The 26,171-nt window shown below is 43.5% G+C and overlaps 1 protein-coding gene across 1 annotated transcript; it reads right to left on the reverse strand.

The window, feature by feature from the left end:
- Positions 1–8,419: 8,419 nt before the first annotated feature.
- On the reverse strand, positions 8,420–12,219 carry LOC115310802. Its single transcript, XM_029969271.4, has 3 exons — positions 12,135–12,219; positions 10,682–10,726; positions 8,420–8,586 (listed from the first exon to the last, which is right to left on the reverse strand). Exons 1-3 carry the CDS (start codon positions 12,202–12,204, stop codon positions 8,420–8,422), a joined length of 282 nt encoding a protein of 93 aa, XP_029825131.2. The 5' UTR covers positions 12,205–12,219.
- Between the last annotated feature and the right edge of the window lie 13,952 nt (positions 12,220–26,171).

Genomic DNA, 26,171 nt, shown 5'->3' on the forward strand with positions numbered 1-26,171 from the left:
TGCGACGGAATACAGACGATAATACTAAAAAAATGTGGTTCCAACATTGCGCACCCTTTGGCTGATATTATCAACAAAATTTTCACGACTAGCTCTTACCCTGACTTACTCAAAATAGCAAAAGTGATTCCAATATTTAAAAGAAGGAGACAAACTAAAACCAGAGAACTATCGACCAATCGCCTTACTTCCTGTCATTACAAAAGTGATTGAAAAACTTCTACTAAAGCGACTGAACCTGTTCTTCTCTGAAAATAATTTGATCACTGCGTCACAATATGGATTTCTTAAAGGGAAATCAACAGAACTAGCGTTATTTAATATTTATTTATTTATTTATTTATTTATTTTACCCTCAGGGCACATGGCATTACAGAGGGGAGTGGGAACAATAGTAAACATAATAAACAATTGGAACAAAATATACAGTACTTAAGGAACAGGGAACATGAAATTGGCAATAGATGTACAAAAAAGTGCGTGATCATTAATTGATGTGAGCGATGCAGGTAAGCGATTCCAGTCTTTGGAAGTCCTGGGAATAAAAGAGTCATAATAAACGTTAGAGTGGCAAAATGGGACACCGACTTTGTGACGATGATCAAGGCGTGCTGAAACAAAGTAGGGGGGGATGATTAGTTGGGATTTAAGCTGAGGAATATGGTGATAGATTTTATGAAAAAGACAAATACGAAAGACTGTGCGACGACGTGCGAGGCTTGGGAGTAACACATTATCTTTCATTGATGTAACGCTTGCGGTGCGGTTATAGTTAGCCATTATGAAACGTGCAGCTCTGTTTTGAATACCTTCAAGTGAATGAACGAGGTAAAGAGTAGAGGGATCCCAGATGGAAGCTGCATACTCTAGCTTGGACCTAACTAGTGTTTTATAAAGAAATAGTTTTAATGATGACGGGGCGAGATAAAAGTTACGTTTGAGGAAACCAAGCATTCGATTGGCGTTGTTAGTCACATAGTTAATATGAAGTTTCCAGGAAAGGTCAGCACTTAAAATCACACCCAGATACTTGTACGAGTTTACAAGTTCTAGGGGTGTGTTATTAATACTATAAGCAAAATTGAAGTTGGCTTTACGTGTTATGCGCATTATTTTACATTTATTAATATTGAGCTCCATTGACCAGAGTTCACACCAGTGTAGTATGGAATCTAGGTCATGTTGCAGTTTTTGTGAGTCAGAGTCATTAGATATTACTTGATAAATAGCACAATCGTCAGCAAAAAGTTTAATTGAAGAAGAGACCACCGCATGCAAGTCATTAATATATATTAAAAAGAGTAGAGGTCCCAGAACGGACCCCTGAGGTACTCCGGAAGAAACTGGTGCAGAAGAGGAGTTAGTACCATTACACGTTACAAATTGTGACCGATTCGTTAGAAACGAAACTGGCCAGTTAAACACGTTAGAGTCGATGTTAAGTTTACTTAACTTGAGCAGTAAAAGTCGGTGCGATACCTTGTCAAATGCTTTGGCAAAGTCTGGAAATATGCAGTCCACCTGAGATCCCTGATCAAGTGCCGAATGAAAGTCGCTGGTGATAGACAAAAGTTGCGTTACACAAGATAAATATTTTCTAAAGCCATGTTGAGCTGGTGAAAAAAATGAATTAGATTCTAGAAAGTTAACGAGCTGCGTATAGATTATATGTTCAAAAATTTTACAGGGAACGCTGGTTAGTGAGATGGGTCTATAATTGATAGGAACATGCTTATTACCAGATTTGTGCAAGGGAATAACTTTACCAATTTTCCAGTCGGCTGGTACCAATGAAGTCTCAAGTGATTGCTGAAAAATATGTGCAAGGATTACGGAAGAGTATTGATTTGTAGCTTTAAGAAATTTTGAGTTAATCTCATCTATTCCAGTCGCTGAGGATAGCTTAAGACAATTGATGATCTTCAGTACACCATCTGGAGAAATGATGATAGGATCCATTAATGGGAAGGAATCAACATGATAGCTTGGGTTAGCACAGATGGGGGTGCTAGAAAAAGACCTAATGAACACTTCCTGGAACATTGTAGCGCACAAAGATTCCTCAATCAGAGTTTCGTCTAGTGTTTTAAGTGAAATACATGAGGGTCTATCACGGTGGGACAATAGATTCCAGAATTGACGCGGATTATTTTTTAACATAGATGGTAGCAAATTCTGGAGGAAATTGACCTTAGCACTCTGAACTACACTCTTATAACACTGAGCAGCACTGAAGTAATTCTGCCAACGAACTGGGCAGGACGTGAGCCTGGCAGCTCTAAATAAACGTTTCTTTTTGTTCGATAACCTCAGAAGCGCCCTGTTGAACCATGGTGAAGTAGAATTTACAATTATGGTTTTCAAAGGTATATACTTTTTAGTGAGCGAAATCACCGCTTCCTTGAAAAGCGTCCAGTTAGTTTCAACAGAGCGCTCCGAGACGTTCTCAAAGAAAGCATCTAAAAAGCTAGAAAATTCAACATTAATGGCATCAAAATTGGCTTTGCTATAGTCTCTGATAATTTTCTTTTGATTTCTGACACAAGTTGAAGGAATGCACAAGGTAAAATGTAATAACAGGTGGTCACTGAGGCCAGGAAGGTAAGTAATTGGACCAATTAGGTTGGGCGTAGTAGTAAAAATCAGATCTAAAATGCTTGACTTTGTAGCCGTTACTCTCGTTGGGCTGTGAACTAGTTGAATGAAATGGAAATCAGAGAGTACACTTAAGAACTTTGCACAGTCTGTTGAAAATGGGTCACAGCAGGGGTCACTCGGTCCCCAAACAATGTTAGGATAATTAAAATCACCCATTAAAAGCAGGGGCGTATTTGGAAAACGCGTTGAAATTACATTCAACGCATCATGTAGCTTATCTGTAAAATCAGTAACATAAGAAGGTGGGCGATAACAGCATCCTAATACAAACTTTTGATGTTGAATGATCATACACACCCAAATTATCTCTAGAGAACTGTTAATATTTACAACAAAGGACGGAATACTTTTAATAACTCCAATTAGAACACCTCCACCCGTTCGCAACTCCCTGTCCTGCCGATAAGTAGTGAACTGTTTCAGTCCGAGAAACAACTCTGCGTCTCTAACTTTGGCCGAGAGCCATGTTTCGGTTAATACAATAATGCTGGCATCGCAAGTGTCTATGACAGAGCTTATATCCTCGCGTTTATTCATTAAGCTTCGTATATTCGTAAAAAGGATAGACAAGTTCGACGAAGAATCCAGACGGCCACCAGCCCTCTGCAACTGCTAAACAGGAACAAGTGCACCCTCTGGGGCAGAATCGGCTGCATCACGGCGTCTAACACAGCTTGAGCTATGCGGTCGAAGTAATTCAGTGACGTGCCCTGCGTCATGGTCATATACATAGCATTTTTCATTTAGAAATAATTTATTATAATTAAGTTTAAAAGTAGTACCGCTTGATTTTCCAAACTCAATAAGCTTCCTTCGCGTCAAACGAGTGGCAAAAGAAAAATCCTCGCTAACACTGACGTCCATTGACTTCAGTTTCGCCTTTAAAAGCATGACTTGCTCTTTTGCCTTGAAAGAAGAAAATTTAACGATGACTGGCCTACATTTACTGATAGTGTACTGGCCAAGCCTATGAGCCCTCTCAATGTCGAAAGACAGGTCAGTTTCGCCATTGAAACAGTCACACAAAGCCCTTTTTATTTTTTGTTCAACTTGAGCCCACGTTTCCGCAGCACTATCAGCGATACCATAAAAAAGGGCGTTGTTTCGCCTAGACCTATCTTCAAGTTCATCCAACCGATGACGTAAAGCAGTATTCATTTTCCTCTGCTCTCCCATTTCCTTTCGTAGGCCTTGTATCTCTTGTTCAAAAGCAGTTGTCTTTTTTTCGACGGATACAAGCCTTGTACTGATTTTTGTAACCTTTTCTTCAATAGATTTTTGACTTTGCTTTATTTCATCCACGGAACTGATTAGCGCTGTTTGGCCAGCCTCAAACCCCTGTGACCGGGAATTTAGCTCATTTAATAACTGGAACATTTGTGAAAATTGCTGAGCTTGCTCCGCATTCATGGGACCCGGATTTGTTTCAATATCTCCACAACAGAGCAGTGATCTAAACAAGCCAACACACGCTTCACCATAACGCAGCAAACTAAACAGACAGTATGGGCAGGGCAGCAGCAGCAAAAAACGGTCGTCGGATCGGTAACAATGACTGTCGTCAAGTGCGGGACGTACCTGCACAAAGATGAAAGACAGCCTGTTACGCATGCTGCTTGTCACGCTGCTGCCGGCCTGCCCACTGAACAGGTCGCACAGGTTCTCCGCCTTTGTAGCCCCAGGAGGTGACGTTGACGTCCCACGTGTTCTTCCGTTTAGCCATGGTAGAAAAAACAAAGCAAAATATTGAAACGAAGTTATTAACAATGGGAATCTTTGTAGACCTAACAAAAGCGTTTGACCTATTTAACCATGAACTTTTACTACAGAAATAAGTTCGTACGGGGTTCGTGGTGTTACTCTCAATCTAATCGAAAGTTATCTATCAAACAGATGCCAATTTGTCACTTTAGATGGCACTATTTCAACAACTAAACCTATTACCATCGGTGTTTCGCAAGGCTCAATATTAGGTCCCTTTCTTTTTAAATATATATTAATGACCTGGCAGCCTATTTACAAAAAGATTGTGTTCTTTATGCCGACGATACAAATATTTTTGTATCTAATGCAAGCGTGACAGAAATATACATGGAAGCTAAGAACATTTTAGAAAAGCTAGCTAAATGGCTAAACCATAACAAATTAGTTCCCAATATAGCGAAAACAAACTACATAATTTTTGCCCCGAAAAACAAACTAATTCAAACACACCTCAGCTTTCGTTTGCAAGTTTTAACCTTACTCGAGTGTACCATACTAAATTTTTAGGACTAACACTTGACCATCAGTTAACATGGCACCAACACGTAAAAGACACAACTAATAAGATATATCGAAATATACCAATTCTTTATAAACTACGGCACATATTTTCCTTGCGAACCCTTCAAATGCTTTATCATAGCTTCATTCATATTCACATTTCGTACGGGTTATCCATTTATGGATTGACATGTAAAACAACACTAAAACCCATAGAAATCGCCCAGAGCACAGCACTACGAGCAATGCTGTTTGTTAATAGGCGCGAAAGTGCTCAATTTGCGTACCGCTTCCTCAACATTTTAACAGTTAATCAATGCCTCGATTATCGTGTAGCATTATTAACATTTAAGTTCATCACCAATCAAATAACATGCTCTTCAATTAGTTTTACTCATCAAGATGTCATGTATCCTCTGCGTTCACATTCACGAGCGTCACTGTCTGTACCATGCATACGAACTAATTATGGTGCGATCACCTTCATTTACATTGCTACTAAAACGTGGAACTCTCTACCACCCTGCCTAACGGCCATGTCATCATTCTATATCTTTAAACAAGCCTTACGTGCACACATACTATCTGCATAATTCATCAACCATTTCTATGCCCCTCCCCCTCCCCCCTCCCCCCCCCAACCCCGATTCATTCCTCTCTCCTAGGCACACCTTTCACACAATCACACACACACACAAACACAGACTGATATTGTCCCTTTTTCTCGACTTTTTTAGCTTTTCTTCTCTCCCTTTTCACTTGGTTTAATATTTTGATTATGTAGAAACCACAATTGTGTTTCGTTTTTTTTTTATGTATAATGGTGTTAACTTGATCGCTGACTAACCCTTTATTACCAACGGGTCCCTTCAACAGTTTTCTTTTGAAAACTTTAGGACCCCCGTCTGAATAAGTGTAATTATCTAACATCTTGTGTACAAATAAAAACACATTTTGACCTGACTTGACTGGACTTGACTTATCGTGTTTCTAATTTTGTTCCGTTCAACTGGATTTATTTTGTTTTTTACAAATAAATTATAAAAGAAACAAAAATCTAGACCAGGCTTCGCACGAACAGAACGCGGTGCTCTTGTGCTGATCAGAGAGTTGAGCTTTTTTTTTTTTTCTACATGCCACTTCTTCGTCAATTATGTGGTATCTTATTCAAGCAAATCAAAATACGAAGCAAATATTCGCTCGCCCGCGCACACCGAGAGGGAGAGAGAGTGAGCCTGAGAGACACGCACACCGAGTTGCATGCAAGTTTGACTTTGCATCGGACAGTACAACCGTTTTGTCTTATGTGGGCTTTCTGCTTAGTTTATCATATTATACCACCGTCTTAGGCACTTTGAAACCAGAAGAAGAAGTTTAACTGTCTTATGAACTTCGGTTCTTACCAGGGTTGGGCAGTATCGCGATACAAATCTATCGCGATAGTATTTCAGAAATACATTTCGTATCTGTATTTCTGTATCGCGATACATTTTTTTCACCAGTATCTGTATTCCTGTATCGAAATACATTTTGAATGTTCCTTTGTATCGCGATACAATCAGGATCAAATGTATTTCGTTACATTTCTTGAGAAATACTCCCCCCCCCCCCCACCGAAAAAAAAAAAAAAAAAAGTCCCAACGCATTTTTTTTAATATTTTTTTTTTAATTCTAAGGGCACCAGAGTCAAGGAGATGCTGGGGTATTGTTGCTATGCTGACCAAGGTTCCTTTTGATTCTGCAAACTATTTTTCTATACGTCCTCTTCTCTGTTCTGAGAAGTGTTGCGTAGTCGGGTACTCGAACCAGGTGGCGTGCCAGGAGTGGAGTCAGAGCACCTTCTGCCGCAGGTCCTTAGGTAGGGACTTCTTGAGTCATTGTTTGCTGGCATCCAATGCCCGCTGCTAACCGTCTCTCTCGCCTTAGCGTACAGAGTCACATTCCGTTGCAGCACGAGCCAGGCGGTGGTTAACTTGATATAGTAGGAAGACTCACGCTGTGAAGTTCAACACATATTCAAATGCATCTGTGGCTGCGCCCGTAACATTGCACGCCTCAAGGGTACGTCATCAGCCGACGTGAACGTGACCCGCTGCTCTGGTGATCCGAAACCTAGAAGGAGGCCAGAAGTGGCCTCGCTGTGCCATCCCAGACTACGTACTCCCGCGACTAGTCTCGAGACCGCTGTTTCTCGGATAGCTCGCACCTGTGCCGGCAATATCAGCTCGCAATCCACGAGGTTTCTGTTTGGATAATGCTAGGCAAAACTTGAGGACTGCAATCCGTGCGTCGGTGGTGGAGGGTCGGTAGTAAGGACCTTCAGAACAGGGATGCTACCGTATCGTTTTTTCAACTGTGAAACAGAAGATAAGACATGTATTTCAAGATGCTTCAGGTGGTCCACTATTCTCAAAAATTCCAAATGACACTGCATGCACGATCTTCAGCTAGGTAGCCTACAACGAAAGTACGTATTGTCCTTTCATACAGCAGAATGGTAAAGTTTCATGTTCAAGGCGACACCTAAAGATAAAGAATTCTAATTCACTACACCGTGACATAATGTGATCAATGTTGACAGGATTCCCTCGTCAGACAGACAGGATGTCAGGGAAGGGACCGCGGTCAGCAATTGTTGGAACGTTTTTTTGGGCGCATTGAAGACTCCTTGTCGTCCGAAACCACTACCTTCAAGGCAAAGTACCAAGCCTGCAGGAAAGTAATTTCGGGATCGAAAACACCCACTTCAAACTTCAAGCTTCAACTCAGTTGGCGTCTCAAAAAATTTGGAAAATGTATTGCTGTATCAGTATTTCTGTATTTGTATTTCTGCCTTCCCTAAAATGTATTCCTGTATTTGTATTTCCAAATACTTTTTGACTCTTTTTAAAATGTATTTCCGATACGTATCGCGATACATTTTTACAGATGTATCTTAGTATCAGTATTTTAGCTACTATTTCAATGTATCCCAGTATTTGTATTTCCAAATACATTTTTGAGTATTTCTGCCCAACCCTGGTTCTTACATTACATATAAATCGTGCCCCCCAAGCTTCCAAAGGATGACCGTTTCATGAGCAGAACGACATACAGCAGCTTTAAATTAGAAGGAATTCTTTTTAATGAACTGTAAACGATTAGCTGAACAAAATACCACAAAAGACCTGGGCAGTACCTTGCCCGTGACGCCGCACCCGCCTGGGACTTGAGATATCTCTCCAGACCTACCTCCCCCCCCCCCTCTACTCCCAAGCTTAAGCCACAAATCCGCCCTGCCCTCTACCAGATGATGCGTTGACCTAATAATTTTAGCTGGTGACGTGCCTGGACTGGCAACGGTGGATAGAACTACCTTGAAGCAAAGCGCTTGTTCTACGTTTGCAATTTTCTACCGCTCATGTATATTTCAGAACCTTTTTATTTTCATCATCGCAGCGGGGTGTCGACGACCACGTGTGGTCTCAGAACCTCCGCGGCATATCTCCGTTTCCTTTTAGGCATTTCCGCAGTTCTTTTTGCACTCCTCGAGGTTTTTGAACTTCTGACAGTTGTGAGGTCCAGTCTCCTTCGGGATGGTCTGACACATCTTAGTGGTCGTGTTGTACTGGGCGGTCGATGTCACAGTGTGCGTCGGGTCGTTCGCACCCTGATTGGTGCATGCTGCCAGGGAAAAAGAAAAACGTTCATTGCAACTTTTAATACTTTGCGGGTACTCGCAAACAACTTTACACAGCTATGGTTACTGACAGTAGAAGAAACGCGAAACGTGGTTTATTACGCAGACTCTTCTTGCTTCATGATTTGTTCATCGGCGTGCTTGTCCTCTAATTTCGTAATCTCACCGACTGCGAAACGATAATAACATTACTGGGACTGGCCATACCCTAATTTTTTTAAGATGTTAATGATTGTTACTGCTCTCGAGATCGGTTATAAGTTTATAACGAAGTCAACGGGAATGGGAATTCACTTCGCTACATCCGCTATTTCGTTATAACCAACTTCGTTATAACCGGTCTCAAATGTATACGGCAAATATTCTAATGCCGGTTAAATAAAACTAAAATTATTAAAACAAATACCTCCGATTTGCATAACAATACCAGCAATTTATAAGACGTTTCATCTCCTATGCGGGAGACATCATCAGTGCGGCCTAGGAGCTAAAATGACTCCAAACCTTGTTTTCTTTGTTCGTTTTTGGTGGGAGACAGGGTGAAACTTGCTTTAATACCATTCTTTTTCTATCTTGTATCAACGTCAAAGTTAAACTTGGTGCATAAACAATTCGACGGAGCGAAGTTGCACGGAATTGTTGTCTCGTGTCTTCTCTGTAGATGTGTAATGGACTCTTTTCAAAAACCCTGTCAAACAATATTGGTGGTTACCATTTCCTGGGCAGAAAGCAGGCGATCGGATACGAGTGCTCTCCAAAAGTTGACGGAGCACTTTTCGCGATTTGAGCTTAGCCGAGGTTACGCTGAACGCCGACAAATCCCTTGTGCTCTATACATGCTTAGAGTGCGTGTCCTAAAAATGGTGGACGGGGATAACTGACGCACCAGCTACTAAAGGGCATGCACTTATCGGAAGGGTATATTTGATCATTTTAGCGCAGCTGCTAAGCAGTAGTCGCGGCTTAAGAGCCGCAGCATAGCTTATTATCTTAGCGCCTTTTTTCTTGGTCGTTCGTTCTTTTTTGTGGTTTTACTGGCTAATGCAGCATTATTTGTCGCTGAGGGATCATATCGATGCTTCGCCTCGTCCTGCACGTCTTAAGCGATCAGTGACTACGGGAGGATTTAACAAGCAGAGGAAATATGGATGCACGACTGAATCCTCGAGTTATGCTGATCAATATCTAGACAGACATCAGCGTGGATTGAACAGATGTTGTACGAACGACTCCATCTAACTACACACTTAAAAACTGGTATTGCTAAAAACCACCTCCACGTAGCACGTGGTTTAGTTACTTAAATTAAGTTGTATTATTTGAAGTCAAATAATCATGAAATTAATTTTAAATTTAGTTGATCATTGTAGCATTTCATTGAGTTTAAATTATTGTCACTAAATGTATTGACTCGGCTGACTATTGAAACAGTTTTTTTTTACATGCTAGCGATTTCTTTATATCTAGTATACTAGCGGTATACTAGTCTTCGTAAACGTGTCCCTTCCTTATTCGCAAACGACATTATTCACGACTAAAACAAATCAAATATTTAATTATCCAAGAATATTCAAACAAAACTGTAAACTATAGTAATGTAGACAGTTGGGCGAGTTTTTATAGACTGAACATAGCTACAGTTGCACACTAAAGAACAGGGACAGAGAAGAGGAACACATAGACGACAGACAAGCGCACGTCTACGTGTTACTCTTCTCTGTCCTTGTCATTTTGTGCGCAACTGTAACTCTATGAAAGTTTCAAACGTTTCTAAAAATTACATCAAGCTCAATGCCACCAAATAATATTTCCACTAAGCCCTATTGTAAACATAAAGCATGCATTTCTACCTTGTAGCATGCTAGTATACTACTAGCATACTAGCGGTATACTAGCCTTCTAGTATATTCGCAGGGTAAGTTTGATCTGTAGAATTTTTTACCACATTAGGTTGTGACAGCAACTAATGAGAGAATCGGTCTACCAAACGTTCACCACTCGATAAGAACATCATTCGATCAAGCGGTCAGCGATGAAATGTTCAGTGGTATACTAAAACGATCAAAGCAGAAGACCTACCTTGAGGATAGGCGCAAGTGTGCTGGGATCCGGCTTCCACGGTTTCTAAAATCAAGTGGCATAAACGGTTTATTTAATCATTTGTAACTTGTATAATAAATGACCGTGTTATTTTTATTGGAGGTTCGTACCTAAAGGCCCAAACACATAGAGGCGTCTGATTGAGCCTGCTAGTGAATCGGCAAACTGACGTTGAGGCGGGACTGCCTGCACATAGAGCCTACCAGGTCTAGAAGAATTGCACAGTTTCGCAACTACAACTACGGCGCCTGGAACCCGTATAATTGACTCGTGTTTAACGTCATATCTCCTCTATTCTTCAAAATTGTTTCCCAAGTGGAAACAAATGAGTTCGCAGAAGCCGGTGTGTCATGACGTTGGGGGATCCTGGCGTTTGGTACTAGAAGTTCTGGCCAAAAGTACGAGCGTGCGCGAGTGTCACTGTCGTCGCGGCTTCCCATCTCTTGCTCCTGAAACTTCAGAGCACTGCTAGTCAGGATAGAAACCGGCATTAGGACAGGTATCTCCCGGATACATTATCACGTTTGTGACGCCTCCAGAGTCGTGGCCATGGAGAGCATGACACGTACGTGTATGATGTCATCAGGTAAGAATAGAAGGATCACCTTTTTTAAAACGTAATCAACTCACCAGTCGGAGACGCGTTCCAAGCGCCATACTATACTCCGTTAAGCTGAGACTGCGGCTAAAAGCTACAAGCTTGTGCGTCAAGGCGCTCTTTGCTTTTGAGAGTTGCATTTCTAGCCCGAGCACTCTCTATACAAAAGGACGTTTCAGAGAAACTGCATGGTGCTCTCGTGCAGTCTGCAGTCTCAGCTTGTGGCTGCAGTCTCAGCTCGAGGGTGAACAAAGTATAGAACACTACAGAGCCAACCAGAGCGTTTCTTTTGTAGTACAGCTAGCACTAAGAAAAAGCTCTTTCTTAACCCGGCGGGATTATATTTTTGTATACACCGTCGATGTTTATTGTCGTATCGCATATTTTGAGAATTTTTTTCTTTTTTTCCACTATATTGTGTTACGCTCGTTCCTCTCAATGACATCGTAAGCAATGAATTCATTGTCTTTGAATTATAGTTTTTTCTCTATTATATAAGCAATTATTTTCATTTCGTTCAGGTTTTGTTTGGAAGGTGTGCGCATGATTGATTATTTTTTTAAACATTTTTCCACTTCTGTAAAATCCCCGTAAAGAGTTCACATTTTAACGAAATATAAGGGTCATGCATTAATAATATTAAAATGTTCCTTTTGAATTTATTAAAGCCAAGCTCCACATGGACAATTTTAAGTTATCCCCCAATCAAGAAATTCCACGATCAAGTTCTTAAGTAGCCCCAATTAAAACTGGGCCCTTGAAAACTTCCCACAAACGTCAGACTGCCGGCCAATCTCCAGCAATGCTTGCAAGATATGGCTCAAGAATACTCACTCCACACGACGACGAAACAAAGCGCCAGCAGGACAACCGTCTTGAAAGGGCTCACCAAGTTAGCTGCCATTATTTGAGCTTTCTGTGCGACCGTTGAGAAGGAGGTGACACACTATTGCGATAAGCTGATAATTTTATACAGTTTACGTACCAGGAAATATCCGTTACGTGTGGGATGTTGGGGAGGAAAAAAAAAGCAAGTTTAATTCTATCGTTCAAAATAAACAACTCAGAAACGTCCGGCCCATGTCATACCCGTGGATTCCGGTATGAGCAAGTTGTCATAAAGCTGCTTTCCTGGTAAAGGGTTATTTTTGTAGGGGAAGGGGAATAATCAGAGTGAGAAGCTAAATTCTCAACACCAACCATTGGGTGCCACTCCAGGAAGCATGGTCTTGCATCAACTTGTTTGCGGTCCTAACTCTGCGAGGCTAATTATAGGCCACACTAGAAGCAGGGAGAGTACCTGTTTAAAGGCGACTAGTGAGGATTTTTTTCAGTGTCCATTCGCAAATCACGTGCTTCGCTTTACAAACGATCGAAGCCTGATCTGTAAAGTCAACATCGAGTGAAAATGTGTTACGAAGAAAGTAAACATAAACTAGACACTTACGTGATTTAGTGTACATTTCAACGTCGCAGAAATAGCGGGCTGACTGGTACCAAGAAATTAAAATATAAGCAAATGAGAATGTTTTCTCTTCGGTATTTCTCTACGCACAATTCTTTTAAACGAAAAAAATATTAATGATTACAAAAAATGGACGCTGACGAGTAATAAATGAAACGCATTCACTATGTGTCGTGGTGGTTCGCTACTCGGAGGCCTAAACGGTGAAGTCGCGTATTTCATTTTTTTTCTTCCTTTTATTCTCATCAAAATTTTGGTTCCGCTTTACGGATCTTTTGTTAATTTTAGGAAGTTGTATTTTGTGAACCATTAAATGTTCTAAAAACATAAATTAAACATCAGGTTGAGCCGCAAGCAAATCAGTTCCTTGGCATAAAAAAGGAAGATTTAAAAGATAGACACTTTATAGAAGATTCTGGAAGCCTTCTTTCACTGCGAGAGGGGTATCCTAAAGTATGGATATATTGAGATATTTAAGAAAACCTCCTATACTTTTTTTTGTATGCACAGGTTCCTTGAACAGCACCATGTCAGTTGCTTCGTTATTGTACTCCGTCATACCCTAAAATAGGCCGCAGCGGACGCCATGGGTCCATTCCAGTTAACCAAACACTGAGGAGCTATTAAGCGGCTTAGCAGTCCCACGCGTTGTTTCGCCAAACCAGAAAATACGCTCCCAGTGCCGGATTGACTGATGGCTCGTAGCATCCCCTGTGGTCTGCTTCATGCTAAGACGAAGTTTACGGGTAGAAATTCAGGGAGAGAAAAAGACAAGAGGGCGCGGGAACGTAAAAAAAACGAGCTCTGCTTGGTGTGATAAGTGGGTAGATCCAAAGCTGGCTGCGTTAGTTTCTACTAACTCTTCGAACACATTCGAACGCCGAACTCTGGATTCCGACATTCAGCGTTTGCATTCGAACGCGTTGGAGCAGCGAGTAGAGACACAGGCTGCTAGGTGGGCGTGTAGCCCCAATTCAAACCAAGAAGGGCTTGATTTTCTGACGTCTCCGCGAGCTCTCGCTTCTTCCTCCTCCTGAGTGTCTACCCGTATAGGAAGCATGACTCTGGGTATTTTTTACCCCCCCCCCCCCCCCCCGACGCGGCCACCAAAGAACTGTCTTTACGTCCAAGTACACATTGAGTAATAAAACAGCGTCAAGCGGGAACGACTAACCTCAAGCACGTGCAGCATGCACACGAAGGTTCCATGAGCAAGCTTACAATCACTCGGGCTCATTTCTCGAGCACCGAGACCATTGAAAGCCTGCCTAATTTACCTTTCAGTGCATTTTCAACGTGCTTGAGATCTCTAATGGCGATTGTCGTTCTTTGTCATTGAAGGAATAAATGACCCCTTCAAAGGGGATCATTTATTCTCCGGTGAAATTTCAGTGCGGAGCGCAAGTTGTCTGCTTTTTGCGCAGGGGTTGCAATGAAGTCAAAACGCAGAGCTTTGATTGGCTCTGATTGGAAGGAGAGTAGGTAGACCTCGACATTTGTGCGAAATATTTAGTTTTTCAGACTGTCCGCTCGACTAGCAAGTTTTACAAAACGTGACTTCACCCCACTGGAGAGATTGATTATTGATTTTCTTATAACGTTTATATTCCATTTTCTTTATAGCTCTCTTAAATTTAGAGATAATAAATAGCGCGCCGGGAAGATTGAGCTCTGTGTAATTTGAAACTGGGCTTAGTTTGAGTAGCTAACACAACCACTGGAGCTCGCCTTGAGCTCTGTAAAGACCTCTAAAAGGTGGACAGTGCACACAAATATAAGGGTCATCTAATAATAATGCTAAAATGTTCGTCTTCAATTTTTTTAGAGCAAAGCTCCACGCGACCAATTTCCAGTTACCTCCAATCAAGGAATTTTACGACGAAGTTGTTATGTAGCCGAAATTAAAACTGAGCCATTGAAAACTGCACTTTAAATCTGCACTTGAAAACTGCACCAAAACAGCATAAAATAGCCAACAATGGCATGTTCCTAACTTTTTTTTTTCTGGAAGAACATTGTATTAACTTTCGGTAGTGTACCACTACTTTGTTATGCATATTGAAAGCACTATATGCTAGCTGTACTTCTGTACTGGCTAAATGTTTCATCTACAACATGCATTTGTGCTGCACGCCAAGGTCACGCTATCTACACATTTAAAATATTTTTTTTTGTACAGGCTGGCTGGCTGGTGCGTGTAAATTTAATGGAACTTGGAAACTCGATTTGGGAGTCAGCTTTGACAAAATGCTTTTGACGGTATCAAAATGGATGGTTATGTGGAAGTATTTAAAACGAACATAGTATGAATATATAAATGTGGTGCAATTCCCGTAGTGTACAATGTGCGTTTAATGGAAGTTACATTTTAGCGCGTTGTCAATAGCGCACGCTCAAAATAGCTGCAACTTGTCTGTCAAAAAACGACCATCTTGATAATGTGCAGTGCAGTGTATCTTACAGATGCGATGTAAAAATTTGCAGTTAGCACAGCCATGTTCACAGACGCTGTCATGATGCACTTCGGAAGATTTTTGTTTGTATAACTTTCTTATAGTATACCCAAAAATTCAATTTTTTTAATTTTAATTTGAGCGCTCAAAAAGAAAACCTTTTTTTTAGATCTCTATCTTTGCCGAGGCTGTTTAAATAGCCTTAGAAGGCAAAAAAAAAAGGCAGGGTAGTTCCGGTTTTACTCAATCTATTAATAAACACGCACGCGCATTAGGTTTTTAGAATTATCAATAACACTTTAATATTCCTAAAGATTCAGCGCATAGCAAAGTTGAAATAAAAAAATACTAAATTTAACGTGACGGCTTTGCGCCGCTGCCAGTTCCAGGAAAAGCTGTGGTACGCAACACGTGCCCGGATTTCGTTGTCGGTAGCAATAAAATCTGAAACGAAAAAATTTCCCGCTGTCATTTCCGTTTCTTTATGAAACATTTCCTGTCTAGATAAGAGTTTTAAATTATATTTTCCGGACAAACTGAGCACCTATGGTGTGTTTCCCAAGTGACATAAAATGAATAATAAATGGACTCCGAATATAGAAAGTAATTTTTCACAGTAACGTTGCTGACTGAGACGGAAGACTGGGTACGAATGAAGTGTATTGATTAGACCAGGTTGCGCAGTCCTTTGGGTCAAAATCATTAATAAAGCTTGGACTTGGGTTTGGGCTAGTTGGTTGTACATTGATAGACGTGCTGCGCTGCGAAGTTCTACAGAACAAACGCGTGACTAAAAATTGAAATGAAACGGATGAGTTTACATTGAGATGAATTTCATCTCAATGTAAACTCATCCTTTTCATTTCAATTTTTAGTCACGCGTTTGTTCGGCAGAACTTCGCAGCGCAGCACGTCTATCAAAGTCAAAATCATATGGTTAGACACTTCAGAGGGTTAATTGGCCAAAAACCAAAGTATAAAGCAAAAGTTTCCCTTCTTTGGTCACAATCAGGGTATCTTTGCCCTACATCTCCAAACAAGCGCCTATATTAGGTTCACTGCTGGTAGTTTGGCTGTCAATTGACATAATTGCACGAAAATTGCTAAACACGCACCAGATTTAGGCTTCACTACTGGTGCTTCGGTTCACACGTGGCATCTTCACTCAAGTCTGCCACTTTACCAGTGTTTTGAAGTTAAAAAAGCTATAGTAGCGTTAAAGAAAACTACTCCGACACTAGCTGACGTCTTGGAAGCAAAACCGTGTTAGTCGCAATTTAGCCCCCCCCCCCCCCCCCCCCCCGGATTGCGAAGCTTGTGCCAAGTCAGGCATGTCTCTAGGGCCTGTGAGCCATCTACTTGCCTGGAATCCTAATAGTTAGTTTTAAATGTTCACCTCGTTTGTTTTACATTTCAATTGGAGATTTGCTGCGTGCCGTTCAATTACGCCGTGGCTCTGTTTAAAAGCAAAATAAAATACAACTTCATCCGCGCTATCTGATGGCAATATTGGTTAGGTTGTCCAAAGTTTGGAATACTCAAACTACTGAAAAAAAAGCCCCAGACGCTGAGCGCACGAAAATACATTATAGAGTGACGCCCTTTTTTTTTACAGCCACGTCACCCCCAGATAACGTACTGCTATTGAATTGGTTGGCGACAATTCGCTCCCGGTCGACACATCGTACTTAACAAAGCCGCAGTGCTGATAGAGGTGTCGTCATCAGCGAAGGCTAATGCTGACCACAGATTGAACACGACGATTGGTCAACGTTCTTCTCAAACTTGACTCAAAGCCGAGCACTGACGCAGCCCTCGTTTCCAATCTGTGTCCAGCTTTGCATAAAAATTCAAAAGCGCAAAGACGAAGGAAAAGAAGAGGGGACAGGACAGATCGCTTACTCCAACTGGAACTTTAATGTATTCCCCAAGGAAGACATAGAAGAAGAATTAGGCATGTGAAGGTAAAAAATAATATTATTGTTATTGTTTATAGATGCATTAAAATATTTTAAACTAAATCTGACTTCACCCCTTGACACTGGCAAAAAAAAAAGAAGAAGAAGAAATTAATAAAAATTCAGAAGTATAAACAAAATCAGCAGGTCAAGGATAAGGTTAGAAAACATTGAAGCGACCCGCGTTAAGAAAAAAGGTCGAGGTATCTCATCTCTTTCTCGGACAGAGCTATTGATGGTGCGCTTATACAAGCTCCCCCGAGAGACAATATGGTTTTCGCTTCATAGAGGTCTCTGGATCTTTTTTTATGGTAATGCTTGAGGATCTTAGTCTGTTGGAATATGGGTGTGCAGTGGCAGTCGCGGACATGTATGGCGAGATGTCCCGATGGTGATGATTTCAGAGAAAGTTGATGCTCTCGAAGTCTCACGTTCACACAGCGCCCAGATTGTCCGACGTAGACTTTCCCACATGTGAATGGTACTTTGAACACTACGTTGATGTTGCAGTTGACGTACTTGTGTGTCAATCTGGGAGCTGTGTGAACGTGAGACTTCGAGAGTATCACCTTTCTCTGAAATCATCACCATCGGGACATCTCGCCATACATGTCCGCGTCTGCCACTGCACACCCATATTCCAACAGACTAAGATCCTCAAGCATTACCATAAAAAAAGATCCAGAGAACTCTATGAAGCGAAAACCATATTGTCTCTCGGGGGAGCTTGTATAAGCGCGCCATCAATAGCGCTGTCTGAGAAAGAGATGAGATACCTCGACCTTTTTTCTTAACCCGGGTCGCTTTAATGTTTTCTAACCTTATCCTTGACCTGCTGATTTTGTTTATACTTCTGAATTTTATTAATTTCTTCTTCTTCTTCTTTTTCTTCTTTTTTTTTTGCCAGTGTCAAGGGGTGAAGTCAGATTTAGTTTAAAATTTTTTAATGCATCTACAAACGATAACAATAATTTTCTTCTTTTTTACCTTCACATGCCTAATTCTTCTTCTATGTCTTCCTCGGGGAATACATTAAAATTCCAGTTAGAGTAAGCGCTCTGTCCTGTACCCTCTTCTTTTCCTTGGTGTTGGCGTTTTTGAATTTTTATACAATGTGTAGCCAACTAGCCCAACAGTTAATTTTGGTCCAGCTTTGGCCTTCGCTTTTGGCGCAAAACATGTCAGCACTGCGGCCTTGTCTTCTAGGCGGTGTTGTACCGGTGTGCACGTGGCGGAGGCTGGCGTCACTTCCCAGTAGAATATCCGTCACCCTTTTCGTTTAAGTTTAGGTAAGCTGCCTGGAACGCGTCTCCGCCTGTGGATTCCACGTCGAAATGCTCAATGAGACGAAAAGTCCTACGGGTCAGACTGTCCAATATTGGACATTTCGTCTCGATGGACATTTCGTCTCAATGGACATTTTGACCTTGTGGGTCATTTCCTCTCGTTGGACATTTTGACTTTTTGGACATTTTGACCCGATTGGACATTTCGTCTCGTTGGACATTTTGACTCTCTAGACATTCTGACCCGATTGTACATTTCGTCTCGTTGGACATTTTGACTCTTTGAACATTTTAGTCCAACTAGACATTTAGACTCGGTGGGCGTTTTAACCCGATAGACATTTTGACACCTTTAAGCATCCTGTATCGTTGGCCCAGATTCTAACACTGCATAATGCTGAGACGAACGTCTTTAGAATTCCTGATGCTCACACCGGCCCCGAGTTTTCGCTAAAACGATAGTAATGTGATGACTTTGGAAAATTAGACAAACCTTTTTTTAGAGAAAACAAAATATTTCTAACCTCGAAAAAAACTAATATACGTCGCGGACGCTGGAAGTCTGCTAAAACGTAACCCTAGCGGTTGGAAGAAAATCTCAAATTCCGAATTAGTGCTCTGGTTAAAAGATTGGGGATGATTTTTTTCTTTTTTTGATAACAAATGGAGTTTGCTTTTGGTGACGGACACTATTCGTCTTCAAGTATTCGCGGGCTCTGTTGACTACCATTTCAGCACTGAAACTTTCTAAGCATTGCCTAAAATGAATCATACTACGCTACGTTTTTAAAAATTGGGTTGCTTGCTCCAGCCGGTGGAGCTATCTACTCGCCGGGTTGATGCTGACCGCAATATCCAGATTAGTTTTGTGGCGCTTTAAACAGGATTTCCTTCCTTAGTACCCTGCATATTGGGAGGCAATATAATAAAGGGTGATGAATAACGGCAAAAAAATGCAATAATAGATTTTGTAGTTACGTTAAGGCGATCGAAGCAAAGATAAAACAGCGCTAACTAATACTTTGAATCAACTACTCGGTTCGTACCCAAAAGGAATGAAAAACGCAAAAAGACACGAACGAAAAAAAAATGGTTGTGTTCTATGTCTTCTTTTTCGTCTATATATTTTTGCATTTTTCTCTCGTAATCTCTACCATGTTATCTTAAATTGAGCCAATTTTAATGTTTAAAAACCAAGCAGGGTGTTTCGTGGCCACGTCCACGAGGTTTGCATGCGGACGTTTGCAGCAGAAGCGTTTTAAACGAGACTCAAGAAGAAATTACTTATTGAACGTGCATTCGTCATCAGCTTTATTTTAGTTGTCCACCCCGAATCTTTCCCCCGGATAGAGTGAGCACATGTTGTGGGAACCACGTGTTTCCCGCATCCCTATCTAGGCCTAGCTCAGGCAGGCCGTGGGGCGTCGCCACGTGGGGGCGCGTCCCGGATGCGAGGGCGAAGCCGTATTCCCTGGTGGACGGCTTTCTCTCGCCCTTCTCGGGTGATCTGCCTAAGGCACACCCCTCGGGATCATGACTTGGACGCGTCCGTCCCTCCGGGGAGCCACCTACATCCGACCCACCCCGGGCGCGTCCATCACCGCAGGCTATATAAGACGGCCCTAGTCCAACGGGCGTGACTCTCGCTGGGGCAGGCTCTGCTCGACGGAGCCTTCATATCGTTATCTGATCCTCCCCCTCCGTGATACTGTCAATAGCGGCAGCGCGGACTCCGACTGGCGATCCTGTCAAAAGAGACAGCGCCGTCATCTCCAACATTGTTGGCCTTCGGGCAAGCGTGTGGCATCTAAGTCAAATAAACACGTCTTTATCCGGACCCAAGGAACCTTGTATGTTTCTAAATGGTAACCCTAAAAGGGGAAACCCACATCTGGCGCCCCAACGTGCGGCCTGTCCGGCGACTGCAAACAAAGCAGCACTCTCGCAATGACAGCGAACCAGGCCAATTTCCGGCCAAGAACTTCGTGGACGGAGAGAGAGGCGACTGCCCAAAACCCGATGCCACTCAACGGCTTTGTGGCCACGTCAGCCACGCACGGACACAATGAGCAAGTGTCCTTTCAGCCGAGCTTCCCTAATGGGTATGACTCACACTGCCCGGAATGCAACAAAGGCACTGCTTCTCGGAGCGCGCCAGCCATCATTGCTGAGCCAAGCCCACCCGTGACTTTCGAAGTAAACACGGGTCCGGCGAGACAAGAGGCAATGACGCAACACCAGGCAAATGCAGCCTCTTACAGCTTCGATCTCTTAACCTCAGACTGGCCGTCAGCTTCTCCGCACGGAGGTAACACTGACGCCGTCTACGAGCCGCAGCACAGCACAGCTGCTACAGGCGCAACAAACCACTTGGCGGGCCCATACAGAGGGAACAACCCGCCAGCGGCACATGCGGAGAGCGACCCTCACTACAGAGAAAACACGCTTGGCGCGTATCACCCCTTGCTAGAAAACGCAGCTCGGGTGATCGAAAGCCTGAGGGGTGCACTGCAAGCAGCAGTTAGGCCCCCGCCGCCGAAACGGCCGCCGGTCCAAATCCCTATCCCGACACACCAAGGGTACGGAGACCGAGTGAGTGCGACAGACTTCCTCGATAACCTGAAGAAGTACCAACAGGCCATGGGAATGTCGGACCACGAGATACTTGAACGCAACTTGCCAATCTCGTTGGTGGACCAAGTGGCGCGGTGGCTCCGTCTAACAGGAAGCCAGCTGTCGTCGATCGAGAAGTTCCGCAAGGCATTTCGCCCGGAATTCCTCCCTGCAGACTACGAACGCAGGATGAGGCGAGAGCTCGAACAACGGACTCAACACCCAGACGAGTCACTGTTGGAGTTCGTTAGGGCGATGCAAGAGCTCTTTGGGCTAGCAGAACCCTCAGCGCCCAATGCAGAGCGGGTAGAGCGAGTCATTCGACAAACGCACCCGACTTTTGCGGCGTATCTCCGAGGCAGTCGCTTTCGCGACTTGAACAAACTGGCCTCGGAGGCTCGGCGGATTCAAGGAGACGTTCTTGCCGCACGAGCGTACCGCCACGACCGCCAGCATCAGCGGCACTCGAGCCGCGCTGCGCTTGGAACGGGGACGCGGCGTCCCGAAACAGGAGACACGAAGCCGCCCACTACGCAGACGAGCGAAGTCGAAACACGTACGACATATCAGATCGTGCGCTCGACTCGTACTCCTGTGAACGGAGGGCAGCAGAGACTGCGCCGCAGTTCAACAGGCGAGATCGGACCACAGAGTTACCGATGCCACGGGAGGAAACGCGGCCAAAGCGCCCAAACACACAAGACGAAAGGCGCGGCGTACATCAAGGCGCACGACAGGACTCAAAAAAAGTCCCGCAACAACGTTGCTTTCGCTGTAGTAGCGCCCACCACCTGGTTCGACAATGCCCAGAACTGCAGAACCCCGGTCCCCAACAGTCGGGAAACGAGCAAAGCCGCCGATAACCAACCCGGCGGCTCAAAACGGCACGGAGCAAGAGACACTTTTTGCCTAAAGCCTACAGAATAGGCTTTCCGACCGACACGCTAGCGCCATTCATAGCCCTGACGATTTTCGGTCGGACGTTCAAGGCACTGCAGGACACCGGAGCCAGAGCCTCGCTTTTCGGCGACAAAGTGTTGATCCACCTCCAGCAAAACTCAGTGCATATGAGGGAGGGCAACACGGCCTTTTGACTAGCGTGCGGTACCGCCCATTCAAGCGGTACTGTGCGGTTGGTTGCGAGATGGGAGAATCGAGTAAGACGGCAACGCTTCGTTCATCTCTCCAGCCTTTCCGTTCCGATCATCCTGGGCAGAGATTTTCTCGACAAAACACGGATCGTGATCGACGTGAGTAGGGGTGGCTACCGAGAGGGCCCATTCGCACCTCTGAAATCCTTCTGCGAACCCCCAACGCCAGAAAAAACACTGGTTAATGGGGCTGACAGCAGCTGCCAAGACAAGGCAACAGAATCACAAAATCGGGTATCAACCCCTCAAGAGGTACCCCGACGCGGTTGCAAACAAGCGCCGTAGCGTCGGAGGTCACCCACCCCCTGCTGACTGAGTCAGGCTGCGGGTCAGGGCAAGAAAAATCCAGTTTGTCGACATTATTGCGACGCTACGACGCCATGTTCACAGAGCGTCCCGGGTGCACAAACGAAGTGCGACACCGGATCGACACGGGCGATGCGCTTCCTCGGAGGCAAAATGCACGACCCGTCCGTCTGGCTAAACGAAAAGCCATCGACGTCGCCTTGGACGAAATGATCGACACCGGAGTTGTCCGGCGGTCGAACAGTCCCTGGGGATTCCCCGTTGTGCTGGTCCCAAAAAAGGACGGCAGCTCGCGGCTCTGCGTAGACTCCCGCCGTCTAAATGACGTAACGCGGAAAGACGCATATCCGCTACCGAGATATTGACTCGATCCTTTCCAACCTCGGCAGCGCATGGTATTTCGCAACCCTGGACGCTAGCCGAGGCTACCTTCAAGTTCAAATGGAGGCAGGTGACGAGGCAAAAACAGCCTTCGTGTGTCACCGTGGGCTTTTCGAATTCACAAGAATTCCCTTTGGCCTGTGCAGAGCGCCAATGACGTTCCAACGCTTGATTGACCGAGTACTGGGAGAAGCCAAATGGAAACATGCAATGGCCTATCTCGACGACATTGTCCTGTACTCCAACACCTTCGAAGATCATCTACGAGATTTGAGGGATGTGTTCAACAGGCTAAAGGCCGCGGGTATCACTTTAAACCCAGAAAAGGCCCAAATAGCCGAAACCCGCATCAACTTGCTTGGGTTCACGCTCGATTGCGGGCGCATCACGCCAAACCCCGAGAAGCTAAAGCTATCCGGGAGTTTCCGGCGCCGACGGACGTAAACTCGCTCCGTCGCTATCTCGGAATGGTAAACTTTTAGCGCCAATTCATCTCGAACTGCGCATCACTCCAAGCGCCACTAACACGGCTACTGAAAAAGACCGTGAGATGGAGTTGGGGTCCCGAGCAGGAGGCGGCATTTCGCTGCACCTCCGAAGCGCTGGCGGACACAGCTGAACTAAAGCTGCCCGATTTGAACAAGCCTTTCGTGATCCAAACGGACGCGAGCAAACTGGGCTTGGGAGCGGTCCTGCTCCAAGAGCACGAGGGAGTGCATGGTCCGGTAGCTTTTGCTGGTGGCTCGCTGACACCCACTGAGGTGAACTACAGCACATGTGAACAAGAGAGCTTGGCTATTGTATTTGCCCTGAAGCGCTTCGACATTTATGTCGACGGGACCACGTTCACGATCGAAACAGATCACCACACTGTTAGCAAGCACCGTGTATTTAGCGAATATTTCGGGTGAAAAACACGCTAGTTACACAAATTGCGATAAATTTATACCTTGAGTAACGGATAATTAGTTCAAAAATCATGCGAGGTTGTAAAAAATGTGTTTTGGTTTGGTCATACACGCATAGCCGTGTAGCCGACCTCGAAAACACGCATCACCCCCGACGACGACCGCAGCATTGCCGGCTATCAAAGCACCGGAATGCTTGGGGACACACCTAGAAAAGACCGTCGAGACAAATGCCGCGGAAAGAAACGTGTCTTGGAGACAGATATGCACCAAAAGCAATTACGCCATGTCGCGGGACGTGGCGAACCCCGCGCTTACCGCGCTCGCTGCCATTCCTGCCATTGATTCTGGTCGATGGCAATGCGGCTTGTCTCATGTCGCCCATGTTTGTATTTATTTTAGGGGTCTTGATAATACTTTCTTACATACCACAAATAAATTTATGGGCCTAATTCAACTTCAACTTCAACTTTATTGTTTTTCTCCAGGGAAGAGGGGGAGGAAGAAAAAAAAGCAGACTGTTGTCGCTTGACAGAGTTTCTCCTCCCCACCAGCAACGAGAGAAAACTATTTCACATACTAGTGACCCGTAGAACAAGGTTTACATAGCATCAAAACACACAACCATTAAACAAAAAACAACAACAAAAAAAAAATCTGGCGTACTTTACGAACATTTTTTGCAGGTCGGAGGTCCCATCAAGAATAGGCACACATAACACTAGAGAAACAATGAACGAATATCTTTTCTGCTTAAACCCATCAAGTCCGTGCCCAGTCTATGAGTACTATTTATAACGTTAGGCAACGAGTGCTGCAACATCTGGAGGCCGTATCCAGTTCTCGAGCGAGGCGTTGACCATGCGTCAACACAACGGCCTGCATATGCAGGCACTCTCCGCTTCTTATTGGCGATTAAGAGAAAAACAAGGCGATTTTGCCTTACAGGCATTTGATATGTTAGAAGAAGTTTATAATTATAATGCTCTGTAATTGGAACTATATGAAGCTTTTTGAAAAGTTGTAATGTCTGAGCGTTGAACTCCGCATTGCACATAATTTGAATATTTCTCTTCTGGAGAACGTGCAAGTGATGCATATTTGTAGCCGTTGTGCTACCCCAAACAAGGAAGCAGTAATTATAGCAAGAGTAAAAGTGGGAGTTATAAAGAAGAATTAAGACCGAAAGGGGTAATATATGACGGGATTTATAAATAATGCCCGCAACTTTTGAAAGTCTGCCAGCTATGCATTGCACTTCGGTGTCCCAGCTCATGTACTCATTAAATATCACACCAAAAACCTTCACATTTTGTACACATTCAATATTTTGTCCTTGGAGAGAAAGCCCTTGAGTAGACGAAAACACTGTATTTTTGGATCAAAAAAGTATTGCTTTCGTCTTATCTGTAATAATTATTAGAGACTTTGAGATTGTCCAGTAACTGATCTTCTGCAAAACGCTATTTGCCGAACAGAAAACCTGGTGGACAACTTTCCCCGAAAAGAATAAACTGGTGTCGTCTGCGTAAATGATAAAATCTGCACTGTCGTCAATATTTACTATATGATTGATGTATAAGTTAAACAGAAGGGGTTCAAGGATGCTCCCCTGTGGCACCCCTGACGTTAGTTTCTTTAAGCTACAGCGCTGGCTGTTGATCACGACACACTGATGCCGGTATTTTAAAAAAACTCTCGATCAGTGTTGAGGCTACTCCTCGCACCCCGTATGAATTTAATTTTTGAAACAGAGTTTTATGACTTAAACGGTCGAAAGCCTTTGAAAAATCGATGAAGACACCCAAAGTAATCAATTTTCTTTCTATGTTGTTTAAAATTAGTTCTTTCTGTTTTAATAGCGCGAGTTCCGTCGAATGCCCCTTCCTAAAACCAAACTGGCAAGATGTTAGGATAGAGTGTTTTTCACAGAAGGTGTATAATCTGGCATGTATTATTTTCTCTAGCCCCATTGAAAACACTGGGAGCACAGAAACAGGTCTATAATTTCCCAGGTGGTTTTTATCCCCAGGCTTGAAAATAATCGTAACCTTTGCAACTTGCATTCTTCTAGGAAAATGGCCATTTTGATCTGCGAAATTAAAAATATGCGTTAAAAGAGGAGCAATTGATTTAATTACATGTTTCAGAGGTTTGATTTGAACACCATCTATATCAGTACTTTTGCTATTTCCAAGGTTCATAAAAACTGATGCCACTTCCTCCGCGTCGGTGGGGGCAAGAAAAAGTGTGTCAGAGACACCTTTCATGAATGAAAATTCATCGGCATCGTTACCATTCTTTACAGTGTTTACGAAATAGTCATTAAATATTTCAGCCAACGCCAAAC

Source organism: Ixodes scapularis, unplaced genomic scaffold (assembly GCF_016920785.2).
Source record: "Ixodes scapularis isolate PalLabHiFi unplaced genomic scaffold, ASM1692078v2 PGA_scaffold4__175_contigs__length_147842914, whole genome shotgun sequence".
In the NCBI taxonomy this organism is placed as follows: domain Eukaryota; kingdom Metazoa; phylum Arthropoda; class Arachnida; order Ixodida; family Ixodidae; genus Ixodes; species Ixodes scapularis.

Excerpts from the sequence above, each read along its gene's own strand:
- LOC115310802 (XM_029969271.4), bottom strand. The coding sequence starts at position 12,204 with ATGGCAGCTAACTTGGTGAGCCCTTTCAAGACGGTTGTCCTGCTGGCG. Across the intron at positions 10,727-12,134 it reads TTGTTTCGTCGTCGTGTGGA|AAACCGTGGAAGCCGGATCC; the intron begins GTGAGTATTCTT and ends ACTTGATTTTAG. Across the intron at positions 8,587-10,681 it reads CACTTGCGCCTATCCTCAAG|CATGCACCAATCAGGGTGCG; the intron begins GTAGGTCTTCTG and ends TTTCCCTGGCAG.